Raw genomic sequence first — 26,071 nt, 5'->3', positions numbered from 1 at the left:
GGAATGAGATGATCTTTAAGGTTTCTTCCAACCCAAATCAGTCTATGATTCTGTAATTGACCACATCAGGCTGCCCCAGCTTTCAAGTCTGTTTTAATGTGCAGGCCATTGTCAAGTGCTACACAGCAGCTTAGAAGTTTACCACGGCACAACTGAGGAAGGTTCAGGCTACTGTAGGTTCTAAAGTAGGTTCAAAACTACTTTAATGAAGCTTAACTTTTTGCTGGAGCAAATCGGGTTCAGATGCTTTTAAAAATCCTGACTAGGGTGACTGACACATGCCCATGGACTCTTAGAACTCAACAGGGCTTCTCAAACATCAGTTCTTTAAGACCTCACCTTTATTTAGTCTTCACATTTAAGCAAGAAATTAAAAACACTTTAAAAAAGTAAACCTTCTGTTTGGAAGACTGCTTCAAAGGCATCCTGAAAGAATTATCTCAGGGAATTGCCAGAGGCTGAACATGAATTTGCTATCTGCATTTTTTAAAAAGGCTTAATCTAGGCATCATTTACCATCTCTTGCACAACTCTGGGACAACTTCTTTGTTATGAATTGTAGCTCCTTCCATTAGCTACACTTAGAGTACAGAGAATCCTGCAAGCAGGCATTTCTGGGTAGCTCACTCAAATGCAGGTGTCCTAAAGGGAATATCTAAAGATATTATTGAAGTCAGCTGTGAGCATAAGCTCCCAGCAGAAGTACACACAAAGCAGTCAGTCCAATTCCCAAAGCACTCCCAGGGCTATATCTAAAACCAGGAATTAAGATGATTCTGTCCTATTGCTCAAGAAGTTCACAATCCAAACCTTTGAATGAAGTCAACTGTGGCATTGACATTCTCTGAAAAAATTCCTTTGCCCAGGGTTTTTCTCCTGGGAAGCTGAAAGGCAACTAAGAGGCCTCAGAGAAAAGGAAAACAATTCTTATTTCATTTGCTTCTCCTGTGTTGTGCTCTGTGGAATGTGTTTGGAGATGGTTTACCCAAAGGTGATTGTTTCAGTGGGTTCTGGTGTAAGTCGTTTTGACTCCTTGGCCAACTGGGGCCAAGCTGTGTCAGGACTCTGGAAAGAGTGACAAGTTTTTATTATTATCTTTTTAGCATTCAGTAAGTATCCTTTCTGTAATCTTTAGTATACTACAGTATTCTTTAATATAGTAGAATATAGTATAATATATTCTATAATATAGTAGAATAAAGTAATAAATTAGCCTTCTGGTAAGATGGAGTCAGATGCATCATTCCTGCCCTCGTCAGGGCACCTTGTTTACAATAGTCAACTTCTGAATTCAGAAATCACTCAAAATTGTGGTATACAAAAGATATTAAATATTTATTAAATTACAGCAGCTTTAAACAGGAGAGTTAAAAACTATAAAATATCTGAATTTTGGATTAGTTACTTTTTTCCATGACAATCAATCAGTGGTCCCTGGGATATCTGTTGGCACTTTTAAGAGTTCTTCGACTTCTTCCTGTAAAGCCTCAGCTTTTTCACTCAGCAGCATCTACAACAAGAAAACACAGAAGAACAAAAATTAGAAAACAAATACAAGTATTAGCTATAACTCTTCAATTAAAACACCAGTGTTTCCCTCCAAACTTGCACCCGGCTCTGTAAAAGACTGCTGCTGCTGCTCCCAGGATGACAGTAGCTTTGCTTCAAGGAGCCAGCATTTTTTTGTCAATTAGTTTACACCCATATAGAAAGCAGTCCCACAAAAATTCATACAGCACACAGATGGTTTTCTGGATTCTGCCACCACACAATACACCAATTTTACAATATGAACAGTTTTGTCTGGAACTGTTAAGGAACATTTTTAACCTTAGACATTCACTTTCCATGTTAGAATAAACATTTTTAAGTTGTGCCTGCCAAGCTGACTTCTTCCTTTATTTGAAATTTCTTACTACAGCATTTTACACCAGACATACAGGACTCCTGATATTAGCAGTTGTTAAATCCACTGCCCTGAACTGTTTGTTGCTGGCATGGAGAGGAACAGGACCCCATTCAAGCACTCTTCTAACTTCCCAGTTAGAGAAAACTCCATGAATTTAGTATCTGAGGAGGAGAGTAGGGTAGATCGCTAGACTTGTCCTTGATGTAGATAAGCAACCTGCATATATCCCTTTCTTTTGGCTCCCACAGCAGCAAACGAAAAAAGCAAAAAAGCAGCAAGAAGCCTACAACATTATCTGAACATGACCTTTAAAGTACACAGCCCCCAAAGCTGGTATATTTACTTCATGAGAATGTGCAAACCAAAACTTTGTAATTGACTGCCTTATTTTTACACCAATCACTCATCCTTTTATTCTGGACACCCACCGTCTTGGGGTGACGTTATGATGCTTGTATATCCCCATTCACCTGTTCTGTGCCTTTAAGACCGGCTCTGAAGAGTGGAAGTTTTGTTTGGGTTTCTCTTATCAGGACACAGAGACAAGCGGTACATGAGACTGTTTTTTCACTTCCAGCTTCAGCTTGCTGCTTTTGCTTGCTCTCTTTTTCTGCTCTTGCTTCTGCTCTGCTTTCTGCCTCTGCTTATTAGCTAGTTTAGCTAAACAGTCCACATTGCTTCCTGGACTGTTTCTCCTCTCCTGTTCCTGTGACCATCTCGAACCTGCTCCGGACTGGGACCCGGGAACACCGAAGGTTCGGCTGCAGCGGCTGGCCCAGCGCCGGAGGGACTGAGAACAGAGCAACCACCCCCCCCCCCCCCCCCCGAAAGAGACTTTCTGATTTTGCCATCTTTCTCAAAGCGGTGTCATCGGGTATTGTTCATTTTGTGTGCTGGGGGGTGCGGGGCCAGTCAAATAAACAGGTTCTTTCCACCTCTCTCCGAGGAATTTTTTCCCAAACCGGTTGGGGGGAGGGGCCGTGTGGGTTTCGCTTTCTGAAGGGGCCCTCCTTTGCAGATTCTTTAACAAATTTGCCCTAAACCAGCACATTCACCATGAGCTTGCTCTTTTAGAAGAGTCAAACATGAAGCCAATACCACTGCAAAAGCAGATGATGAATGGAGATAGAGAGAGAATACCATCCCTTGATAAAGTACTTCCTGCAGTTTTTGTTTAGACACCACTCAGTGTTTGTTACAGAACTTGCATATTCAAAATGGAAAAGACAGGAAAGAATAAAAGGCCATGACAAAAGCAACCTAAACAGGTGAAGTTAATCCAGCACCTTGTTGATTTCCATTTCTACAACCCTACAAATCGTATTCTTTTGTCAAAATTACCACTAGAACTTCTGTAAGGTAAGTCCTGAGATACTGGCTGCACAGAGCATTTCAAGTATCACACAAGCTGTCACGCATTCTTGCCCTTTGCTTCCCCTCTGAAAAGCAGTACTTGGCTGTACACAACAGATTGTTCTTAGTACATATCAGCATTTGGATCACAAATGTCCTCTAATGCCTTTACTAGTAAGCTGAATCCTTCCCTTTTACTGTTGTTCAAACATCCACTTTTGACATACTGGAGTTCTGAAGCAGGTTTTTATAGCTTTGTTTTTAACTCACCTTTGCAGATGAAATTATTTGTTTGGCTTGACGTCGTGACAAGTGCTCAATCATCCTCACCAAAGTCTCTGGATTTGCATTAGCCAAGTGTGCTAAAGTTTTGTATCCTGCATTGTAAAGCTGTTTTGCTCGTGCCTGAAAGTACAAAATTGTGTTAGATTATCAGAACAGGAAATTGGCACTTACCAGTAATTCCTATCTCTGCACCAATCTCCAACATTTCATTCTGCATATCAATCCAATTCTCTTTTTCTAACCTGAATACTCATTGAGAATCTTTATAGCCTAAAAGCACAGGTTTGTCACTAAGATTTACCACCCTAGCAATCTTATCCACCTCTTATGAATCCATTTGCCTTTATTTCCTCTGAGCATAGATGATACCAATGCTGCTGTCTTCTCTTGTTGCCATGTCTTCTACATTCACTGTCACTGACAGGAGCGACAGTCCTGCATTCTTTGGAGGCATCTGTCTTGTTTGGCTTCTCAGATGCCTCACTGCCACTAAATTCAATGGCTTTCTGAGAAACTGATTCTACAATAAACTGGATAAGTAAGTTAAATCATTTTGTGAGGAGTAGAACCTTGGACTGAAGTCCCAAAAGAGCTTTTGTTTTAATAGAAGTCTTTGATTCAGAGACTAGTTAAATTTCTTATTTAAAATACATGCAGTCCCACAACATGACTTTGTGTATTTCTGTAAGGATCTTCTAACTGAAATATGTAAATTCTTATTCCTCCTTACTCCCAGGAAGTGAAGAATCCTTACCACAAAAGAAACCTGGACTCTGTTTTCCACAGGTTGCAAGAGACCTTAAAGATCATCAAATCCAACCCATGCCCTAACACCTCAATTAAACCATGGCACTGAGTGCCACATCCAGTCTTTTCTTAAACATATCCAGGGATGGTGCCTCCACCACCTCCCTGGACAGACCATTCCAGAACTTTATCCCCCTTTCTGTAAAAAACTTCTTCCTAATATCCAGCCTATATTTCCCTTGATGCAGCTTGAGACTGCGTCCTCTGGTTCTGTCAGTGCTGCCTGGAGAAAGAGACCAACCCCACCTGATTGCAGCCACCTTTCAGGGAGCTGTAGAGAGTGATAAGGTCGCCTCTGAGTCTCCTTTTCTCCAGGCTAAACATGCTCAGCTCCCTCAGTCACTCCTCACAGGGTTTGTGTTCCCAGCCTCTCTCCAGCCTTGTTGCCTCTTCTGGATGCACTCAAGCATCTCAATGTCCTTCCCAAACTGAGGGGCCAGAACTGCACACAGCACTCAAGGTGTGGCCTCACCAGTGCCAAGTGCAGAGGAAGAATGACCTCCCTGCTCCTGCTGGCCACACTGTTCCTGACACAGGCCAGGATGCCCTTGGCCCTCAGAGCTGGCTCATGTTCAGTCTGCTGTTGTCCAGTACCCCAGGTCCCTTTCTGCCTGGGCCCTGTCCAGCCACACTGTTGCCAGCCTATAATAGTGCAGGGGGTTATTGTGGCCAAAATGCAGGACTCCAGCTTTCAACTGAGTGTACAGCTAAATTATTGTCCAAATTTTCATTTTCATAGTTGCTGTGGCAGAAGCCAGACGAAAACCATAGGCCCCAGCTCCCATTTCCTAAACAGATCACTTTTCCCCCAACCTCCAGACTGTTGTGGAATATCTGCATTATGCTGAATTCCCAGTAACAAATTACTTGGTTTTCCAGATACACTTGAAAGGCACAGTAACATTTAGCACACAAGTTAACTTGAAAAGTTTCATGGAGCCAGGTTTACTGACCTCTAGAACCCCTGCTACCTCCATCAGAGGGATGAGTTCTGTCTTAACACAGTATGTCAACTGCTTGGTAAGCTCTGTCAGCAGGGCTTTATAAACCCAGAATTCTTCCAATTCCTGCAGAGACAAAGATTGCTAAAAATCAGCTCCAAAGTTCTGTATTTGGGAAATACGACTGACAAAACTCCACTAAGGCAAAAAGTATATATTTGTGTTGTAGATGAGGGAAGCACTATTATCTTTCTAAGTTGTCCTTTCAGAGAGCTGCAGAGGTGTATTCAGCATTCTTCAGCTGAACATCACAAAGGTGGGGCAATTCTGAAGGCTAAGCAATTAATTATTTCAGTTTTTTCACCAACAGCACTAGCAGTCATCAATGCCCTGTAAAATTTGTATATTTTCACATTCTCAGTGCATAAGGCTTGCTTTTACGATCAGAAATGTCTTTGTATGACAATGTTAAGCTTTACTCAACAGAAAAAAATAACAGCAGGAAAGGTGAAGAAACATTCTTGCACAGGAAAGGTGAAATACCACATCTGTATTCAGTTCTAAAGTAAGATAACAAAACTCCAGATTTTGTAAAACCAAGCCACAGAGAATTTATTTAAATTCTTTTAACACAGTACCTCACAGAAATGTAGAAGGCAGGATGCAAAGGAGGCTGCAGAACTGAGGAGATTTTGCACATATCCCCGGGACAAGTTAAATTTCTCTGAAACACTCCATACATTGGTCTCTTTCAGTAGTGAATAAAGGACAAATGTAAGGTAGAACCTGTTCACCACAGCATTGTCCACATTCTAGGAATAAGACAAGCTAGAATTCAGAGCCAGTATCACACTGCAGATGTTCTGTTAGTACTACAAGGCAAATCTCTTCATCTCTACTCCCTTCACAGCTTTAAAACATTTCTATACTATGCACAAAGACATTAAAAACATTAAGGAAACCAACCAATGACACTAAAAGTACTTTAATAATCAGAACAGCAATAAATAACACTAACAGAAAAATAATCTGGAATTTGCAAATAATCAAATGAAATTACTAAACTGTCATCTTAGGTATGAGAAATTGCCAACCTACCTTTCTGACGGCTTGACCAGAAGCCTTTTTTGTAATAAAGCTTTCAGGTACTCCCACAATATCTGCTACTTTTTGCTCTGCTGCACTTAGCTGGTTAAACTAAAATAAAATTTTATAAAGAATTCTCAGATATTTAGTTCTTCTAATATCATAGAAAACACAAGTACATTGTTCACGGTGCAACAATGTTTTTCAATATCTCTATAGAATCCGTAGAGTAGTACTACAGTCACCAGTCACAGGCAGCTCTGAGGCTTCTTTGCCTACTTGTCTGATTTATCTGTAACTGTTCATCTCTGAATGCCTCATTTTAACAGAATGAAACAGATTTTAGTGCACCCCCAGTAAAAAAACCCAGCATATTTGGTATCAGATTGTTACCCCACTTCATGTCCTATGTGTACAAACCCCCTGCAAATTTAATACACAGGATTACTGAATGCCCCAATGGATGTTTGCTAGCAATTTCTCACCTGTCTCAAGTATATCATCCAATCTGGGCTACAAGTAGAAGTCATATCATAGGGAGTTGACAGATACAGGAGATGAAGATTGCTCTCGAGAACCAGCCCCTGCAAACCCTTTTTCAAGTCTTGGTACAGAATATTGCAGTATGCCAAGTCTATTGAGCCTAGAATAAGCACACAGGGTAAGAATAAGCACATTTATAAACAGGCACACAGAATTTATAAAGTACATTTTAACATAGAATCAGTATTGTCTTTGCCCTCCACAAAAGCTTGTTACGCCATCTGAACTGGAGAGAAATATCTGTAACCTAAATTACTGTTCTAACCTAACATGAGTAGTGAAGCAAAGCTCAGGAAAGGCAATCACTTATTTCCATGTATGTTCCTTCTGCGTGGTTTTAGAGTGCTTGTGAAATGTCTTGGCTTTACTGAAATCCTACAATAATTTTGTAGATTGAAGGAACCCTTCAGACTCATCCTATTTCAACTACATTCCACACCCCAAAATATTTATGATACGATAGGAAAACAGAACTTCCTGATATATTTATTTTTGTTACAATTGGTGTACAGGTCATGTGCTCCCCTTCCCTCTTAAACTTTCCAAGAAATCTTTCTGTTTACAATAACCTGTTCATAACAATTAATTGTAAAACAAGGTCCTGAGCCACTTCGATTACAACACTAAATCAATTATTTAAGTGATTTTTTTTAGGGGTACAGTTCTGGTTTTGTTTCCAGTGGGATCAATATTATCACACTTCATTCACATCACTTTCAGTCATATGCTACTTCACTCCTAATTTCAGTCTACATCATGTAGTAAAACTCTTTTTTGACAACTTATTTTTCATTGCAGTTTAATAATAAAAATAAAAAAAAAACATACCCTTATACGCAGCTTTACCCAAGGGTGTGATTGTCAGTGTAGATTTGGAATTGTGGTCTTTCTCAGATATTCTTCCTTTTAGGAGTCCTTTTTCTATTAGATTTTCCAGCCCATCTTGAATTATCTCTGAGAGGCTCTTCTCTTTAGACAGCAGCTGCTGCTGAACACCCAGCAACGTACAGCACATAAAACTGTCCACTTCCTCACGGGTAACTGCTATCTGCAGCAGTTTGGGAAATGATTAGCATATTTAAAGGTATAATTTACATGTTTAATAAGACATAAGAAAAAATTACTGAATAAAGAAAGAGCTTGTGTTTCTAGAGAATATATACCAACAAATAGAATGATAGATTCACAGTGGTGGATCTGATGGACTGCTCTCTATCTGTTCTATTATTCTAGCAACTGCATCATGTTAACTTGTTTCCACTGTTTCTGTTTGTATTTTGAACCAAGTATCAGAAATAGAAATATTAATATTCTATTGTATAGTAAGATAGATATAATTTTTGCTTTTACACACAAGGTAATTGTTGTGTTAGATGACTACTTATTGAGTTAAATGAGAAGATCTAATCAGATAAGGACGAAAATTTGATTAAAGCTTTTCTGAACTTGCAAGCCTGAATGTTTAAGCAGTCTGTCTTTTCCTACAGGATCAACAGGTGACATTTTCTTAGCATTTCCAAGCACTTAAGTTACTCACAGAGAAGAGTTAACTGATACCTTCAGTCCAACCAAAGACAACATTAGGCTCTGGATTCCCTTGGTCAGCTCCAGCAGAAGATTGCTGTAGCAGTTCTCCAAAGGACTGTGAACTAAATCCTGAACCTAAAAGGGGCAAGGAATACATTAGTACAGAGGAATATTAATGCATTAATTTTATACTTTCAAAAAATCAAACTGACACGCATGATTCACCTTATAAAGAAAATAAGGGTAAACATCGAAAGTTTACAGTTCCCATCTGAAAACAAGCCACATAAAGGAAGTTTAAAGGTATTATTACATAAATACTTAAAACTTTAAGAGATGAACAAAAATTAAGCTAGGCAGCTTGGCTCCTCCTGTTTATTCCACCATCTTAACTCAGCAATTTCAATTACCAACAGCTTTGTAAAAATTACCAAGTGTTTGTCTTTTTCTTGCACTATAAGAATACTTTCTCCAGCACTGTCAATACCAGCTCGACCAGCTCTGCCAATCATTTGCTTATACTGGTTCTTCTTCAGGAAGTCATTGCCAACATAAGGAGCTCTGAGAATCACCCTGCAAAGACATCTTGAATAAGTTATGCTTTATATTCCAATTACTAAAGCAGCAATAAAATGTTAATAAATTCAAATTCATTGTTTATATAGGCCTCTTACCTCATAAGATGTTGTGGTGTGTTGCAATGTCCTGTTTTACCTTCTCCCTTCCCCCTCGCTGAGTGTGCCCTGTCAATCAGGCTAACATACCAGCAAGGCGTCGTGTGATAGGTGTCCCTAGTCCCTTGAGACCCTGCCCCTTCACCTGGTTGGTGGCTCACCTGTCCCCTCCCCTTCCCCTGCCCTGAGCTTAAAATGTTAATGAGACCATGCGGCCTCATTCGGTTGGAAGAACTGTCCCGGTGTAGACCTCTGCACCCATGGAATAAACATCTGGATATAACCTTCCAGCAGAATCCACTCCTTCCTTCTCTTCACCATCGCCAGAAGCTCTCTCCTGAGGTAAACGGAGTCCTGACAAGCCTGGACTTACGTCTTGTGCCCCGCTGCACTCTCCGCCAAGGTATCTCTGGGGTAAAACACCACAGTGCTGCCTTTGGCCCAGCAGCGAGGGTCAGAACTGGCCCAGGCACCATCTAACTGGTTATATTGGGATTCATATTCCAATAATAACTAATAAAAATCAAATGCAGCTCTTTGGACAGATGCGTAAATCAATTGTAAAGCCTTACACTATTTAAGGTGTATTAAATGTACACACAGAAGTGGATTCTTAGCACGCAATCCTTGGTCACACAGAGTACAGCAGCCCTATCATCACAACTTGCATATGAAAAGATAACACATTTTTGTTTTAAAATACGTTCCAACTGCAAATCCTCAGAAAAGGTTTATTTTACCATTTAAACACTACTCCTAGGAGAGTATCTAAAGAAATCACTGTTCTTTTGAATAACATTACTAAAAGTATTAAAGCATTTTTCAGTTTATTAAAACTTCCTTAATCTATTTACACAAGTGCTCTTCAGTGATATACTCTGAGGCACTTCCTACTGATTCACATTTCCTACAGAATGCTGCAGTCTTGTGTCCCAAATTGAACACAACATTCTTTATATTTCCAATTTGCTGGTAAAAGCACAAACACACTTTAAACAGCGCTAAGATTTCCAACTTACTAAAGAATTTTTTTTTTTACAAAGCAAAAATCAATGCAAAACTTTTGGCTACTAACCTCCTAGCTGGTAGGTTCACTCCAGCAGCTAGAGTGGCTGTGCAAGCAAGCAGACACAGGACACCTGCAGAATAAGCTTCCTCTATGCTTTTTCTTTCATCATTTGTAAGGCCACTATGGTGATAGGCAATACCAAAAGGGATTGTTTGCTTCAAAACAGGACAGACAGTTCCATTTCCAATACTCTTTAGGTTCTTGATGAGATCTTGTTTTTCTTTCTCCTTGTGAGCTCTAAATTCTCTTGGAGGAGGAAAAGCATTTCTTTAGACTTTGACCAATCATTAACCAAAAAGAAAATAAAAACCAAGAGACATGCTTACTACCTTATTCTGTTCATCATTCATTTCTCTAACATCTAAATTGAAGAAATAGTTATTTCCAGTAACTTTCCAGCAATACACAGGAGGCTGATTTAGTTGCAATAGAGTGCTCCTTGTTTGGAAACACAGGAACAGAAGAGATCAAATACTGGCTGCTTTAGATTTTACAACTCAGATTTCCAAAGTGAGTATGGGAACAGAGATATTCAACTGACTACCAAAGTACATGACCAAATAGCAAATTTTTGTTTTCTAAGAGAAAAATGTTTATTTTCTAAGCTTCCAGAAACCAGTGCCAAAGGGACATAAAGTTAGATTAATTTAGTATGTTTTTCCTTCTTTTCTTTAGGTTTTTTTTTCCCCCTCTGGCAATCATCTTTTTCAACTGTTTTGCTACAAAAGGAAGAACTTAAAAAAATTATTTAATAAGCTTTTTGCAGTTTGCTATCACTTATGCAGTTAGCAACTTTATATGACTACATGTTCAAAGCATTTACTTCTAATCACCAGGGAAAAACACTCGCAAGCTAGATGACAATAAACCCTAAGTTGGAAGCAATTATTTCACATATAATTAAAAAAAAAAAAATAGAAACTTACTTCTTGAGGTACTTGCACACCATTGAAGCCACATTTTCACAATTCTTTTTAGTGGGACAAAAGATTAGACAGGAATATTTAGGAATAACTTCAGTAACAAGTGCAATGATGTGGTCAGGATCTGCTTTCTCCAGATTACTAGAATACTGTAATAAGCACAGATTGACAAATATTTAAACCTAGGAATTAAGTAATCTAAATATTCAACACTTGTTCTCAACCATTGCTTGAATACTCCCATTGGATTTAATGTAATGTAATTCCAAGAAGTTGTAGGATAAGCTTTTCTCCCAATCCTCACTTGAAAGACATCTAACTTGAGGGATGCATGGATATACATATCAAATTCTTTGCTTTTTCCCTTAATACTTCATTTTCTTTTAGCAACACTTGAGATACAGTCTACCATAAGACACATTTTCCTTTGTAAAGTTTGAAAGAATCCCTACAAGGCAGCAGTAAGCTGGCAAAACCCCAAAAGGTATCTTCCTTCAGTTTTGTCCTAGAGTGATCAACTCTACCCCCGAACAAAAAACACTGAGTATCTGGAATACTCAAACATATTACTTTTTGCAGGCCAAAATACTGAAGAAACCTCTACCTTGAAGAGTCAAAAAGAAGTGCAGATCAAGTTAAGCATTCAGTATTTTAAGGCTGGTTTTCTTCATTCGCAAAGCCTACCCCTTCTTTCTCATGGGTACTACAACTGAATTATCATGCTTAAGTAATTTCTCTAGTAAAAGCCCTGTAAGCAAATCAGTGTAAAGAATGCATTTCACAACAGTTCTAAGAAACTATAAGCACTTTGTTTTTACCTTGAAATTAAGGAGATGTGAAAAAGCAAAGCCATTTTCTGTTTTGCTGTCAACTGCATAAATGGTGTCTCGTATCTTTATGTACTCCTTTAATTCTACCTAGCAAGGTAGAAACCACAAAGAGAAACTTTAGTTAAATTACTCAGTTTTCTCTAAAGCTATTACTGATGTACAGATACAGCTTTTCTCTAAGCATCACATGTCATACACATACTTGCACATAAGCAAGCACTGTAGAACTTTTAAGAGAACTTAATTGTTTTGATTTGCCTTGATAAACCATGGAATCATAATGAAGAATGTTAAAATTGTATCCCACAAACTATTTATAAACCATGTTGTCCTGACAGCATACAAGAACCAGCACTACATACTCTAGTTATACCAAATGGACTCAGCACAGTAGCTGTAATTTAGGAATTTCTTAAGTTAAAAAGAAGCAAATGCCTTAGCACAGCATTATAAAGGTTATTGCATTTGGATATTTAGAAGTGCATGGTGCTATTTACTGTATTGTTAGCAATTAGAGAGCAATAGCAGGCCTTACATTATACTGCACAATTAAGCACAAAAGGTGTGACACAATTCTAAACAGATTTACTATGATTTTAAAGGCAAATATCTTCTTTACTAGTTCCTGGTATCTTGTATACTGACCGGTCTAAAATTATTCGTGTAGTACTCTGCTTGCAGGAACTTCTGCAGGTCTCCAACATTATTTAACGTTGCACTCATGCCAATGATCTGTGTCTTTTCTGCCAAACAGAAGTTGAAATTAATTTATTGTCACATTGCCAATTTTTAACACTTCTGTTCAGTATCTAAGTCATGAGACTTCTTTTTCACCATCAATCTTTCCAAAATGCCAAAGTAGCGGGTTGGAAGGGAAAGGCGACTACTAAAGAAATACTAACTAACTAAGAAATAATATTAAAGTTACAAAATAGTAACTGAGACTTAAATGTAAAAAAAGAAGCATTTAATTGGATGCCTAAAGGGCTCCTACAAATAAATGGAAGTCATTTGACAACACCCAGGATTTCACAGAGAAGTATCAAAGGAGCTTCATAAACACCCCAACATCGTTAGAGGGTCAATTAACACTTCAATGAGTAAATGCTGTTAATACATGGAGTCATGCCCTGTTTTTCAAAAGCAGCCAAAACAGCACAAATCCAGAAAGTATGAGTGACTTCTCTCAGAGGCCACAACTACAAAATGTTAATGACATTAACTGTAGCCATGTCTTACTACTGGTGTAAAGAATTTTCGCCAGAGTAATTTCCAGTACTGCTCCTCGACTTCCCGCCCCGAGCATATGCAGCTGTGGACAGAAGGGAAAAAGAAAAGGCAACAATGCTAATGAGTTGAGAGTATTCCTAAAAAAACCACCAAAATATATAGATATAAAGAAATACTACAGAACTGTTTTTGTTGGACTTCCTAAAGATATCCCTTGTTTAAATTTGGATTGTTATGTTCAGATGTATTGCCTCACTTAAAAAGCATTTAAGAATCACAGAACAACAGACTGATTAGCAAATGTAGACAATAAGATTTACCTTCCATTTAACTAGACCACAACTGACACAGTTAACTCCTGACAGTAAACTGTCAGCATGGAGATCTTTGTATTCACCAGACTGAGGCAATTTTAAACAAAATGTGGTTTAAGCAACACTTAAAGTAAAAACATTCCTAGCAGCCAGCTTCTAGAAAACACAGCAGTTAGTGCTTCAGCTGCCCTCTGTTTAGAAGTTACAGTGCTAAAGTATGTCCAGTCAGGCTGAAGAATTCCAGGAATTAAAATCCCCATTAGACATTATACACCTTACTCGAACTCACAATAAACCCTCGGTAGTGCAACTCAGCCCCAGCACTGCATAAGGCAATTCTCACAGCCAAATGTTACTTGGTATTTTTCATTTTTGTCAATGTTTCACTGGGTCATTACTACCAGACACAAAGCTGCGTGGCTTCACATCTACGAGTTAAGGTCTAGGCTTCATAAAGTACATTCCATAAAATTAAAATTATTTACGTTTTATTTCAAGCCATTAGAGACTTCTAAATGACAAGTAGTTATGCAGGAATTCACCATCAAGCACTACCACAGTAGATTTCTCAATATAAATCTATTAGCCTGAAAAAGCAATAAATGCTTCATAAAGAAAAGAGCAAACAACAATTTTCAAAATAATAGAATTATGGGCCAATTCAGAACACAGAAAATAAAAGTAATTTTCGTGATGAATACTGTAAGCAAAACCAAACAGGCAAAGAACTGCTCCTTCCTAAATAATTAGAACTTATTAGAACCCTAAAAGAACTTGCACTTGATAAACTGGAGCACATCTTGTGGCCTACCTCATCCACCACAACCAGGCCGAGGTCATCGATTCTTTCTGTTTCAATTAATGAGTTCACCAGAGCATGTCCTTTCTCTATAGTAGCAATATAAAGAGATTTCTTTACTCTCCTTTTGATTGGTGGAAATCTTCCTTTACTTCCTGCATATTCTTCAACCAGGAAACCCAATTCTATCCCAAAACTCGATAAACCCCTAACCTATAAAAGAAAAATCAATTAGAGAACAAATTTATGCTCATTTTGGATTGCAGATCTGCCTCAACAACTCAACAGAAAAGCAGCCCATACCACAATCAGCTGCTTGAATTAGTGAAACATCTTAGCTAAGATTATCTACTCCAGCTACAAAAATTCAACTGTCTACACATATTATAGCTGGATTTCACCTGTTCTCTAAAAATAACTTTCCCTTTGTACCAAAATACATTTTTATTTCAAGATCACTTCTTTAGCAAGCTGGGCAGCACAGTTCTTAGGCTGCACAAACTAAAGAAAACATCCCAAGAAGCCATTATTTCTAAATTCAGCACCCTTTACTTCAAAACTCAATATCTTCACCTCATAGTTTGTGTCTGTTCCATTCCAAAATTACTAACCCTCAGAGCAGCATTTACAAGAGGTCACTCACTTCCCACCATATATTCATAAAAACCTTACTGCAAACCAGGCATGTGAGCAAGTAAACAAAGCTATCATGAAAGAGTTATATCAAAAAAAGCAGTGCAGGAAACACTGTATCCAGACCTTTTCTTGGACAATGGCAACATATGGCAGGATCATCAGAACATCCTTCTGCCTGCAGAGCAATTCCTGGAGAATTATTATTTCAGCTACAAGAGTTTTTCCACCACCAGTTGGCAATGAGTATATCAAGTTCTTCCTTTGCTGTAGGGATTCTAACATTAGGCAATCATGCTGCCACTCTGCAAAATGAAAATGGAACTATCAGCAACCCCAGGGGAATGTTAGTTAACATGAAAATGCCTGTGTTTCATTCATAACACTCCGAGCCCAGACCTTGAGAGCTTTTCCTCAAAAAAGCACTTAAAGCTTTCAGTGATGGTGACTTCTAAACTATTCTGTAATCCAGATGGATACCATCCATCCAAAACACCAAAACAGCCACTTCCTAAAACAGGATAACTACTTTCCAATGTGGTTTATGTTAAGCATTACCTTAAATATTTTTACAGTATAATGGGTGAAACAGACAATACTCCACTAGCAGTTCTCTTTTTTTATTTTTCCAACAGACCAATGGTTATACTACCATAAAGTGTTTCAATCCCTCGAAGTTGTCTGAATAAATCTTTAACCTTGCTAGGTAATCCATAAAAAGGGCCTATATCAAGAGAAGAAGATTCAATAGCTTTCCTAGCCACAAAAATCTCTTCAGATAAAACAGCTTCTTTGAGCTGCTTGGTCTTGGAGACCTGCAGAGTCTGGGCTCTGGCATTTCCCGTCATAGCACTTTTCAGGTGATCTTTGAGACTCTCAGATTTAAATAAAACACACTTGGAGTGTGAGGAAGAATCGATAGATCTGTTCCTGTGTTCAGCAGCAGCATAAAAAGACAATGGGTCTCTGATTTTGTCCGAGAAAGAATCCACACGTTCATCTCTCCCTTTTGAGAGTGGAGATATTCTAGAAGCAGCAGCAAGTTCATCCATTTTTTCAAAATACAGGAGTTGTGAAGATGGCAAGTCATATAAAATGGACTCAGTTAATATTTGATTGCTATCAGCTGGGTCACTGTCCTGCATTTGGCAGGCAGCCTCTTTGTCACTTTTAAGCACAACCACATTTTGTGAAGCAGAGAAGTTATCCTGCTCTTTCTGGTGAACTCCTGACTGAAGGTTCCCAAGTACAACCTCTCCAGCTGCTTTCACATCCATATTTTCATCCTGCAGGTACTTGTATTCAACATCATCCACCTGAGCGATCAAGGAATCGTTTCCATAGAAGCTATCATAGTCACCAAACATATCCTCCTCGCTGTCATTGCTGCACTGCAAAAATGAAACCGGAGTCATTGACACCCTGAGGCCACGCCACAGAGGGCAGAATAACACGCAGAGCGAGCGCAAACATCAGAGCCAAGGCGCTTAAGTCTGCCCCAGCTTAACACAAAAGCATTTTGTGTTATGTCGTCTGTGAGGAGAACCCAGCTTAGGTTCTGAAGAAATGCCTTGACTAAGTGAAACAGCTAACCTACAAGTAGGAGAGGGAATACGTGCACACAGAGATGATAGAGATTATTTTTTTAAAGCAAAAGCCAAACGGCAGCATATCGTCTCATACAAAACAACACGACCCTTCTCGACACACACCATCCTCCCAGCGGAGCTGCCCCGCCTCGCCACCAGCCCCAGGATCCCGCCATCCCCTACCAGCGCCTCCGCCGGGGATCCCTCGCTGACAGAGCTCGGTCTCTTGCGAGCCACCGGCGAGCTAGCGGCAACAGGCTGCACCGGGGCCCGGCTCCGCTTGCGCTCCGAGCTGGAGCGGCCCTTCCTACGCACGGCGAGCCGAGGCTCCGCCATGGCCGAGGCCGTGCGGGGGCTGCGCGGGACCCTCACGGCCGCGGCAGGGCACGGAGCGGGACCGCGGGGCCGCCCCACGGAGGCACGGCGACCATGGCGGGAGCGGAGACTGCGGGTAACAACCCGCCGCGGAAAGCACGTGGCCGGGCTGCCGCCAATCGCCTGCCCCGAGTAGGGCAGACCGCGCTGCTATTGGCCAGCGGGGCCGGCGGCAGTGACCCGCGGGCGGAAGCGGCGGCGCGGTGCGGGTGTCATGGCGGCGCAGGCCGTGGTGGCGCGGGGGCGCTGGCCGCGCCTGGCTCTCGGTGCGTCCCTCCCGCTCCTCCTCTGTGTCGGGCGGCCGCGGGGCCGTTTGCGTGTGCGGGCTGTCGCGCCGTGCCGTCGCTAACCTTGTCGCTCTCCCTTGCAGCGGAGCTGTGGGCGCAGCCGCGCCGCCTGCAGCATGAAGGGCAGCCTGAGCGCTCGGACCAGGTGAGGCTTCCCCGACCTGTCCCGCCCTGCTGTCCCGGCTGCTTCCCCTCCGCAAGACACCAGCGGTGCTGGGAACGCTTTGCTCTGGTCGCTGGGTAGCTCGGGGCTTATCAGAGCCCGAGTGCATTGTGGGGAGCGCAGCGCAGGGGAGGTCAGCAGGTGCTGGGAGTTCAGGCCCCACGAATCTGTATTTCAGTATCTTAATGAGAGCCTGTTAAACCTGCTAGCTCAGTAGCTCGGACGTGGAGCCGGCGACAAGACTAAGACCAGTGGCCATGAACTAAAACCACAAGAAGTTTCACCTCAGCATGGGGGAAAACTTCTCTACACTGAGGGCAGCAGAGCCCTGGAACAGGCTGCCCACTGAGGGCACGGACTCCCTCTCTATGGAGACATTCCAACCCCACCTGGCCGTGTTCCTGTGTCACTTGCTCCAGGTGACCCTGCCCTGGCAGGGGGTTGTACTGGATGATCTCCGCAGGTCCCTTCCAACACTGACTGTCCTGTGACTCTGTGCAAAGTGAAAAATCTCCTTTCATATCTTGTAATTTGTCCTGGGTGTATTCTGAAGCTTGAGGAGGCTATTCAGAAATACCTCCCAAGGAGGCTCCTTGGGAAATATTTATAAATCTCTCTCTTTAAAATGTGTGGGAGCACATGGAAACTGCCTCAGGCCATGTGCCATGAAATTATTTTTAAAAAAAAGTTTCTTGTGACTTGTCAGACAGAACTACATTTTTACCAGCTTCTGCAGATTTTGACTTCAGTAGAGGCGTAAGCACTGTCTTACTGAATGATTTAATAGAGTCGCTGGTGTCGTTGCTACTAAAATATAAAAGGCTGTTTACTTGTGAGAAGTCTTCGAAGTTGCGAGGTACCAAGAAGTGAGTTTATAAAGTTATTGAAAAGTTCAGTGGTACACTAAATATCTCTTCTAGTTTCAAGACAAATATTGATTAAAGGATTAAAAGTAACAAATGTTCTCTGTTTTCATGTGAAGCTTACAGATGTTAATCATTCTCTGATTTCAGCCCATACAAATGGAGAACCCCTACAAAGACCCTCCAAAGAGATGTGTCCTATGTGGAATAAATGTGGACTATAAGAATGTGCAGGTGAGTTTTAAAATTGCTGTCCTTGGATGAAGGGAACTGGTTTACTGTTTTTAAATGTGTGTATAGTAAGTCCAAAGTGATTAAGAAAAATAATTATAAAATCCATTGAAATGTGGAGGGGTTTAAAACTTATGAGTAAGAATGTGTGTAGGTTAAGGGCCAAATAATGTAGTTATGCTAAGATGCTTAATCTACTAACTATGTGTGACAGCTTTGCTGTTTAACAAGTAGAGTCCTTGGTTACAATTCAGCTGCCACAAAGCATGGGAGCATAGAAAATACTGTCTAGCTCCAAGCTGTACTTTTTTCTTCAGGTAGAACTGAATTTTGAAAAAAAAAACAGATGAAAAAATGAAAAATAGAGTACAAGTAGTAACAAAAAGCTCCAAAAAAAAGTTCTTAAACTGACTTTGATTTTTCTTGATTTAACTAGCTTCTTTCCCAGTTTGTTTCTCCATATACTGGCTCCATTTATGGCAGGCATATCACAGGTATGTGAAGTATTAAATTAAATAACATACAGGGCAATAATAATACTTTTGTGAGTCTAAGTAACTGTGCATCAGCAGTCTTTCTGAAAGTAACCAGTCCGAACTCCATACATTTTTAAGAGTATTTCCCTGACTTAGTAGCCTTCATCAAGGAATTAAAATATCCTTTAATTGCATGCATTTTGTATTTAACAGTAAAAGCACACACGCATTTTTCTAGAAGGACTTAATCAAAGCTAGAGGGAATTGTCAGTAACATGCCTTTCACACTCTAATGACTTCCTTAGTGTTGAAAATAATTCATCTCTTTAGGCTTGTGCAACAAGAAGCAGAAGGAAATTACAAAAGCCATTAAAAGAGCTCATGTATTTGGTAAGTATGATTTTGCTTTTGAATTTTCTAACTCAAGACTACTTTTCTACTAAGAACACCTCCATCTTTTTTTTTTAACAGGATTTATGCCAGTTATGTTTAAGAACCCCCAATTTCTCACAGACCCCAAGCTATGTAACATCAAGTATCCAGAGTGATATACTGTACAGAAATAAACAATAAAACTTTTTCATGTTCATGTACTTGTTTGCTGGAAATGTTGTTTGCTAGCATAATGTGTGGTTGACTGAGGGTGGATGTCAGTCATTCTTTTCTTTTTCTTCATGAAGTCTCTGAAAGTTATTGTCTGAAGGAAGATTAAAGCAATAATAGAAACTGGCAGTTCTGTGAACCCCTTCCTCTGCTCACCAGTCTTGCTGAAGCTCAGGTGGCTGTTTTTCCCCTTGCTGGGTTGTAAGATGTGGAGAAGTAAACAGGCACTGGTTTCCTGAGGATAATATATTTAAATGGTGGCAGTTCATGTAGACAGCTAATTCTGTAACGTGTTCATTTGAATCTCCCTGCATCAGGAGGGTAGGTAGCACTGTTTCTTCACCAGCAGCTTGAAGTTGTATCACTTTGAGGCAGCCTATGACATACTTATCTCACTGGTAGCATCCTGTAGCATAGGCCTTGAACCCTGAGAGAGAGAAGACACATGGAACTCTGGAAGGCAAAGTGAGGGAATGTCATCTTGGATTTATCTTTATGCTGAACAGGATTCGTGCACTGGGAAAAAAAAAACCAACAAAATACAACCTGCAAAAATGCCCTGTTACATCCATCCTTGCAGTGCTAGAGATTGATACATCACTGGAATACACCAGCAGTAGCTTTTGGCATGAAGTCATCTGACAGATCAGAAAGTAGGAGAGTGTGGGTATTCCTTTGCATCTCTGTTTTCTTCAAACACATCCTCATCTGTTTCAGTGCTACTCAGTGTAAGCTTCCTTTCCTGGTCACTGTCCTCTTGGTCTTGAAGTGGTTCTTGGTGAAGCTGCAATGATCTGGACTTCTTGAATGACTTTGAAACTGATGTGGTCTCCCTGCCCTTACGCTTGTTTAGATGCCTAGCTTCAGTGAAGTCTCTTTCCTCTACCATGAGAGTCAGTTTGTCCATGACATTAATATGATGGTCTGTGTTACAGCAGTTCTTGGATATCTGTTGGCCTTTGAAAGAAACAATGCATGTCTGAAATCTGGAATCGGGGAAAAATGTTTGTAGTGCCTGGCAAAGGAGAACATTCTCCTTTGGCTCCACTGGGTGGTTTTTGTCTTCTCCTGAGGAAAAAAAAAAATCAGAGTTGCAGAACCTCTTGCACCTCTGCTGTTTTGGCTGCCTCAGGTTCAGAGGTGTTTTCTGCTTCTGCCGCTTGAGTCAACTTGGAAGGGCAAGGCTTGCATCACATTCGGTTGACTTACCTGAACAATTTTGTTGCTTTTTCCTCTTTATTGCTTCTTTTAATTGGCTCACCTCTGCTAAGAGTTTCTCTACAGATCGTTCACTGACTTCTACTGTAATACATATTTTCTGCAAGGAGAAGAGCATGTTGATCAGATTAACAGTATTCACAGTAACTGACTTTAAAATTGTTCAACAATCCTTGAAGGTACTCATGGTCAAGTTGGACATAGAGTAGTAAAAAGCGTAAGTAATGATTTAGAGGTGGATCTGTCAGATAACTTAAACCTTGTGTTGAACCAGGTGCAAGATGTTTTGTTTGATCCCATCTAGGCGAAGGAGATCTAACAAACTACAGAGTACTCCTTCAAAATAATCCTCTTGTGAGAATTTATTCATGGACTTGAAGATTAAACGTTGTACTATACTCAAATGGGAACTTAAATATCAGCTTTGAGAATGTAGTGTGCAGTGCAGTAAGTAGAACTTTCAGATTAGCTTTGTTTTCTCATGCAGTGCAAAATGTGTAGCCCTTGGCTGCCTTGGTTTTGTAGAACTGATGAAGGTAGGCAGGCCTGCCTGGCTTACCTTCAGTTCCTCCTGCAAGGTGGCGTACATCTCATTTATCTTATGAACCTCCTGTAGGGACCCATCTTCATGGAAGAATTCTGACCTGTGACCAGGAGTAGAACAGCACAATTGCAAGCTAGTGATTCCAGTGCTTTAGTGAGTAAAGAAGCATTTTGTGTTTAAATGCCAGATGCCTGTGTTGAGACAGACAGCTCCTGGCAAAATATGTGACTGAATTAATTTCCCAGTGTGCTGGAATGGTAAGTAATTGTAGAAAACAGGTCAAGTGAAACAGAGCATGGCTACAACATTTGCAAAGCACTTCAATGCTTTTATAAAAAAGAAAGTGCAGTTATGGTAGTGGGAAGCTACAGGTGTCAGTAAATACAACATGTATTGTACCTGTGTTGTCTCATGGCTCTCACAAAACCAGAGGATACACAGGAACCGGACACTGTTCTGTAACCTTGCTGTTCTGCCATGCCCAGGTTGGTGACCACCAAAGGAACTTTCTGGAAAAGTCTTAAAATGCACAAGTATGAAAACATGATCTATTAATATCCAGAGATGTTTCATTGAAAGTTAAATATTTTTGGCCATTCAGGATCCAATGGAAGGGTTACAGTATGGTTAATCGTTGCTAAATGTATTACATCGTGTACAGATAAGGCTAAAGGCAAACTCCAAGAGCAACCAGAAGCTGAGCAATGCCCATAATTCCCCCTCTTTCTGACTACAGCACACACTAATTCAACATTTATTTGCTAAGCCTAGCCTGCGAGCAGAATCTCTCTGAAGATAAAGTTAACACCAATTTAAAAATTTTGATGAACACCATGTATGGTTGAGGTCCTGTACACAAAGCAATTTGATCAGGTGTAGCTTATGTGTGTAAACTGAGTGTCTGCTTGGTGATGCTGGCACCATAGATAAAAAGGGCAGTCCCAGAATAGAATTCCAGGGTAAACTTTCAACTGGGCTGTGGCAACATAAGGAACAATCTTAGTAAAAGTTTAAGTTTCAAAGGTAAAATATACAGTGTTACTGAGTCAATTGCAACAAAGTAGAGAAACTTTCAAGTTTTACCACATGCTGTAGACATTACCCTTCCTGAGGCCGATGCAGAGCATGTTCCAGTCTGTAAGTAGAACAACTTTCTGTCATCACACTAGAGGTTAAAAGGAGGAATACCAGCCCCTGATTTGATAGGTGTGACTGCAGGTTTTTATGAAGAACTCTTTCCCGGAATGTCATGGTCTGGTCTGTGTTACGTCTGAATTTGTACCATCCTATTACACTCTGCAGGCAGAAGAAAATTCACAGTTACTGTTGAATCATGATGTCCCTGTGTGTCACTGAAGCAAGTTTCATCCAGTGCGAAGTCATGTCTGAATTGTTTGCTAGTAGGTGCATAGTCAAGCAATTAGTTAACTTGAAACCTTTAGAACTTCTAAGCCTATTTCCCATCTTCTTTCCTTCAAAACCACGTGTTGAATTTGTCTGTTTCATAGCCTAAGTTCAGGCTGAAACTGCAAGCTTTCTTCTGTTTGATGTTTCTTTTCATCTTCTACTTTCCCCTTGTAAAACTGTTCTGTGGAAAAAAGTTTAGTTCTTTCTGATGTAGTGGTCCTTAACCACTCGTGAGCTGACCTCAACTGATCTTAAGATGGAAATTGGTGCAATTCCTTTGGGATGCTTGAAGTGTTTACTTGAGAAATTAATAATTCAAAATAAAGTTGTGACACATACATAGGCAAATCCTAGTCAAAGACAAGCTAAACTGTTTTTTTAATGGAGGAAAAGGATGTAGCTGCCTTCACCAGCAGCATGAGGGACTATAAAAGGTTTAAAATGAGAAAAGAAAAAACCTTGATGCAAGAGATATCCAGAACAGCCTCCAAAATTTGAGTGAGCTCCTCAGTATGGTTTAGATTTAAGAATAAAATACCTTCTTACAGCCTGATAGTATTTTCTTCAGGGCAAGTTCGTTCAGTTCTCCTGCAGAACTATAAAAGCTATAAGAAAATTAGGACAATTAGAGGGGAAGAAATTTGACTGGAAAAATAACTTTAGCATGCTGAGAATCATCTCACTTTAAAAAAATAATTTAAAAAATTAATACTATTAAGGGTGAGGGATTAGAATGTATGGAATTGTTTTTTTCAGTGTGTTAACATTGTTCTGTAGTTTATATGGTATCATAGATCACCAGAAGGTGCAATATGCTTTATCTCTATTTCTATATGCATAGACAAACATTAAAAAAAAAGGATATAAAGAATCAAAATAGGAATAGCATAAGGCATTTTGCATCTGTAATTCCAAGAGGTTGATATGGCTACTATAGTTACAGCTAGGTGGTTTTCTTAGACAATGTAACTTGGAGAGTTCAGGTTAGGGTTAATTTTAACTTTTCAATTATCTGTTTACTTGAGATTCTTACCTGAACAACTGGTAGCACGGAATATGCTTCTGTATGTCTGGAAAGAGAAAGTAACATTACTCTGGGTTCATCAGCTCAAGATGTATATTCTTCTGCATGCTATGATCAGCATGAAACTCATCAAAGGACCAAGAAGTAATTGTACATAATTTCTTAAAATTGAATGCATTAACATAAAATTAAATAAGGTGAAGAAAGGAAATATTTTTAAAATATATTCTAATTAAATTTGTCAAAAGTATAGGGACCCACTTATATAAACTGTATTTTTTGTATACTTTTCTATTATGTCAACTGAAAAATCAAGCTGGGTGCTTTGTGTTTTTCTCCTGCTGAGTGAAGGAGAAATATGTAGTATGAAGAATTTCACTTGAGTTATTCAATGCACATCAATACCAATCACATCAAGATGATAACAAAAAATACATCTGGCATCTGCTTAGTGAAATTATTAAAGAGCTTGCAGCCTTCACACATGTAATTTTATAAGCTCCAAATGAGGTAATAGATGCTTATACATTACAGTTCATGCCACTGATAGACAAAGTTTTTCCAGGGCAACAGTCGTCCAGGACAGTTTGTGATGTAGCCAAGACAAGGGTGTAAACCCTGAGTTATGTTTAATATTACAAGATATTTGGCAAAGAGTAGCCATCCAAGGAACTAGGAACTATTATTTCTTTTAAATTACTGTGTTTTCTGCAGTAAAATTGTAATCTTTTTAGTAGTTAAAATGTTACAAAATAACCTTTCCGTGTGTTTTCGGTTTGGGCTTTTATTGTTTTTTTTTTTATATATCAGCCAAGCATGTAGGATCTTGGAGCTTTGATCTTGCTGTAGACTGCTGTCCCTCAAAACTGAAAGCTGTCATTTATTGCCCAAAACCAAGCAGGCTATGAAAAATATGGACACACTAACCGATTGTATAAACAACTTCAACATCATCCATTTGTGAGTCTGTGATGCTGTTCTTGGCTTCACCTTTCACATCTCCAAGCAGAAAACCTTCCTTTAGAGGGGAAGAGAGAAAAAAACCCCACATTAACAGTAGCATTGAACAGACACTCTTGCTCTTGGTGCTCTTGTGGCCTCACCCCCTGTCCTGTGTGCAGTTTTGGGTGCCACAATGTAAGAAAAATACAAAACTATTAGAACCTGTCCAAGGGAGGGCTGCAAAGACAGTGGAGGGTCCAGAGGGGAAGCCAGAGCAGGAGTGGCCGAGGTCATGTAGTCTGTTCAGCCTGGAGGAGAGTGGGGGGAGACCTCATTGCATTCTACAGCTGCCTCAAGAGGAGACCTGGAGCTTCAGACACCGATTTCTTCCCTCTGTCGGCGGTGACAGGACCGGAGGGAACGGTATGAAGCTGAACTGGGGAAGGTTTAGGTTGGATATCAGAAAAAGGCTTTTCCCCCAGGTGGTGTTTGAACAGTGGAACAGGCTCCCAAGGGAAATGAGCAGCACTAAAGCCTAGCAGAGTTCCAGAAGCATTCGGACAGCACTCTCACAGACATGTGGTGGGATTCTTAGAGTGTCCTGTGCGGGGCCAAAAGTTGGACTACATGATCCTTGTAGGTCCCTTCCAACTCACCATATTCTATCATGATTTTCTTTAATAGCAAGTGTGAGTGCTGTCTTCAGGAGAGGAAAAATGCTGTCAAAACGAACTTTTTTTATTTTTTAGTTTTAACAGAGTGAGTTCTGGCTCATTTTTCAGTACTGGCCCGCAGTTAGGAAGGAATCCTCAGCGAGGCAGTCCTGTGTCTCGGTTGGTTTGCGGTGCTCCCGGTGCTGCCCGCCGGGCTGGGGCCGGGCGGCCCGGCCAGCGCTGCGCTGGGCCCCAGCCGGGGCGGACATGGCGCTGCAGCAGCCCCTCGCCCCGTTCGAGCACGGAACACCCGCGTTTCTCCGCCGCTCACACACAAAAAGACCGCCGGGCGCTCTCCCGGCAGGGCCGGGCGGGGGAGGCCCGGCGGCAGCGCGGTGTGGGCGGCCCGCCCCTCCCTCCTCTCCCACCGACCCGGACCGGCCCTCCCTCGGCACCCACCGTGTCCGAGTCGGTGCTGAGGTGCTGGAAGGTGAGGGCGCCGAATACGAAGCCCGAGAGCAGGGCCGAGGTGCTCTCGCCTTCCATGCCAGCAATGGCGGGACGGGCCGCGGGTGGGCGGGGGGACGGGAGCCCCCAGCGGTCGCCGGCGGCAGCGCCGGGCCCGGGCCCGGCCGCCTCGCTCCGAGCCGCAGGGAGCGCGGCCCCGCGGCCGGGCCCGGCATCGCTCCTCAGCTGCAAAATGCCGAGTTGGGAAAAGGTTCTCGAGAGATGTTCGCTGAGGTTTGATCTTTGCCTGCTTTCAAGCCTAGTCA

At 40.9% G+C, this 26,071-nt stretch overlaps 3 protein-coding genes across 4 annotated transcripts; 1 reads left to right on the top strand and 2 right to left on the bottom strand.

The window, feature by feature from the left end:
• Positions 1-1,242: 1,242 nt before the first annotated feature.
• HELQ (helicase, POLQ like) lies at positions 1,243-17,378 on the bottom strand. Of its 2 annotated transcripts, none has more exons than XM_064711283.1 (18): positions 16,696-16,813; positions 15,576-16,309; positions 15,050-15,228; positions 14,303-14,503; positions 13,187-13,259; positions 12,593-12,690; positions 11,936-12,034; positions 11,121-11,266; positions 10,201-10,440; positions 8,883-9,024; positions 8,482-8,586; positions 7,753-7,972; positions 6,867-7,024; positions 6,394-6,492; positions 5,934-6,107; positions 5,308-5,421; positions 3,533-3,667; positions 1,243-1,510 (listed from the first exon to the last, which is right to left on the bottom strand). In XM_064711283.1, exons 2-18 carry the CDS (start codon positions 16,288-16,290, stop codon positions 1,421-1,423), a joined length of 2,988 nt encoding a protein of 995 aa, XP_064567353.1. In that variant the 5' UTR covers positions 16,291-16,309; positions 16,696-16,813; the 3' UTR covers positions 1,243-1,420. The 2 variants fall into 2 exon arrangements, with proteins under 2 accessions (XP_064567353.1, XP_064567352.1); XM_064711282.1 differs by having other exon boundaries at positions 1,244-1,510; positions 15,576-16,314; positions 16,696-17,378.
• On the top strand, positions 17,064-19,500 carry MRPS18C (mitochondrial ribosomal protein S18C). Its single transcript, XM_064711286.1, has 6 exons — positions 17,064-17,153; positions 17,258-17,319; positions 18,351-18,434; positions 18,868-18,925; positions 19,238-19,297; positions 19,379-19,500. Exons 1-6 carry the CDS (start codon positions 17,102-17,104, stop codon positions 19,453-19,455), a joined length of 393 nt encoding a protein of 130 aa, XP_064567356.1. The 5' UTR covers positions 17,064-17,101; the 3' UTR covers positions 19,456-19,500.
• On the bottom strand, positions 19,073-25,888 carry ABRAXAS1 (abraxas 1, BRCA1 A complex subunit). Its single transcript, XM_064711284.1, has 9 exons — positions 25,758-25,888; positions 24,631-24,721; positions 23,713-23,749; positions 23,218-23,284; positions 22,375-22,568; positions 21,672-21,791; positions 21,288-21,372; positions 20,720-20,828; positions 19,073-20,578 (listed from the first exon to the last, which is right to left on the bottom strand). Exons 1-9 carry the CDS (start codon positions 25,842-25,844, stop codon positions 20,157-20,159), a joined length of 1,212 nt encoding a protein of 403 aa, XP_064567354.1. The 5' UTR covers positions 25,845-25,888; the 3' UTR covers positions 19,073-20,156.
• Between the last annotated feature and the right edge of the window lie 183 nt (positions 25,889-26,071).

Source organism: Zonotrichia leucophrys, chromosome 4 (genome assembly GCF_028769735.1).
Source record: "Zonotrichia leucophrys gambelii isolate GWCS_2022_RI chromosome 4, RI_Zleu_2.0, whole genome shotgun sequence".
In the NCBI taxonomy this organism is placed as follows: domain Eukaryota; kingdom Metazoa; phylum Chordata; class Aves; order Passeriformes; family Passerellidae; genus Zonotrichia; species Zonotrichia leucophrys.
This window is presented reverse-complemented; position numbering and strand designations above follow the sequence as displayed.

Coding starts and splice junctions, on each gene's coding strand:
- HELQ (XM_064711282.1), bottom strand. CDS start 16,848: ATGGCGGAGCCTCGGCTCGCCGTGCGTAGGAAGGGCCGCTCCAGCTCG. Junction 10,441..11,120: donor GTGTGCAAGTACCTCAAGAA/GTAAGTTTCTAT, acceptor TCCTCCTCCAAG/AGAATTTAGAGCTCACAAGG. Junction 1,511..3,532: donor AAATAATTTCATCTGCAAAG/GTGAGTTAAAAA, acceptor TTCTTGTTGTAG/ATGCTGCTGAGTGAAAAAGC.
- MRPS18C (XM_064711286.1), top strand. CDS start 17,102: ATGGCGGCGCAGGCCGTGGTGGCGCGGGGGCGCTGGCCGCGCCTGGCT. Junction 17,320..18,350: donor AGCCTGAGCGCTCGGACCAG/GTGAGGCTTCCC, acceptor CTCTGATTTCAG/CCCATACAAATGGAGAACCC. Junction 19,298..19,378: donor TAAAAGAGCTCATGTATTTG/GTAAGTATGATT, acceptor TTTTTTTAACAG/GATTTATGCCAGTTATGTTT.
- ABRAXAS1 (XM_064711284.1), bottom strand. CDS start 25,844: ATGGAAGGCGAGAGCACCTCGGCCCTGCTCTCGGGCTTCGTATTCGGC. Junction 22,569..23,217: donor TACTATCAGGCTGTAAGAAG/GTATTTTATTCT, acceptor TTCTGCCTGCAG/AGTGTAATAGGATGGTACAA. Junction 20,579..20,719: donor AAAGCAACAAAATTGTTCAG/GTAAGTCAACCG, acceptor TTTTTTCCTCAG/GAGAAGACAAAAACCACCCA.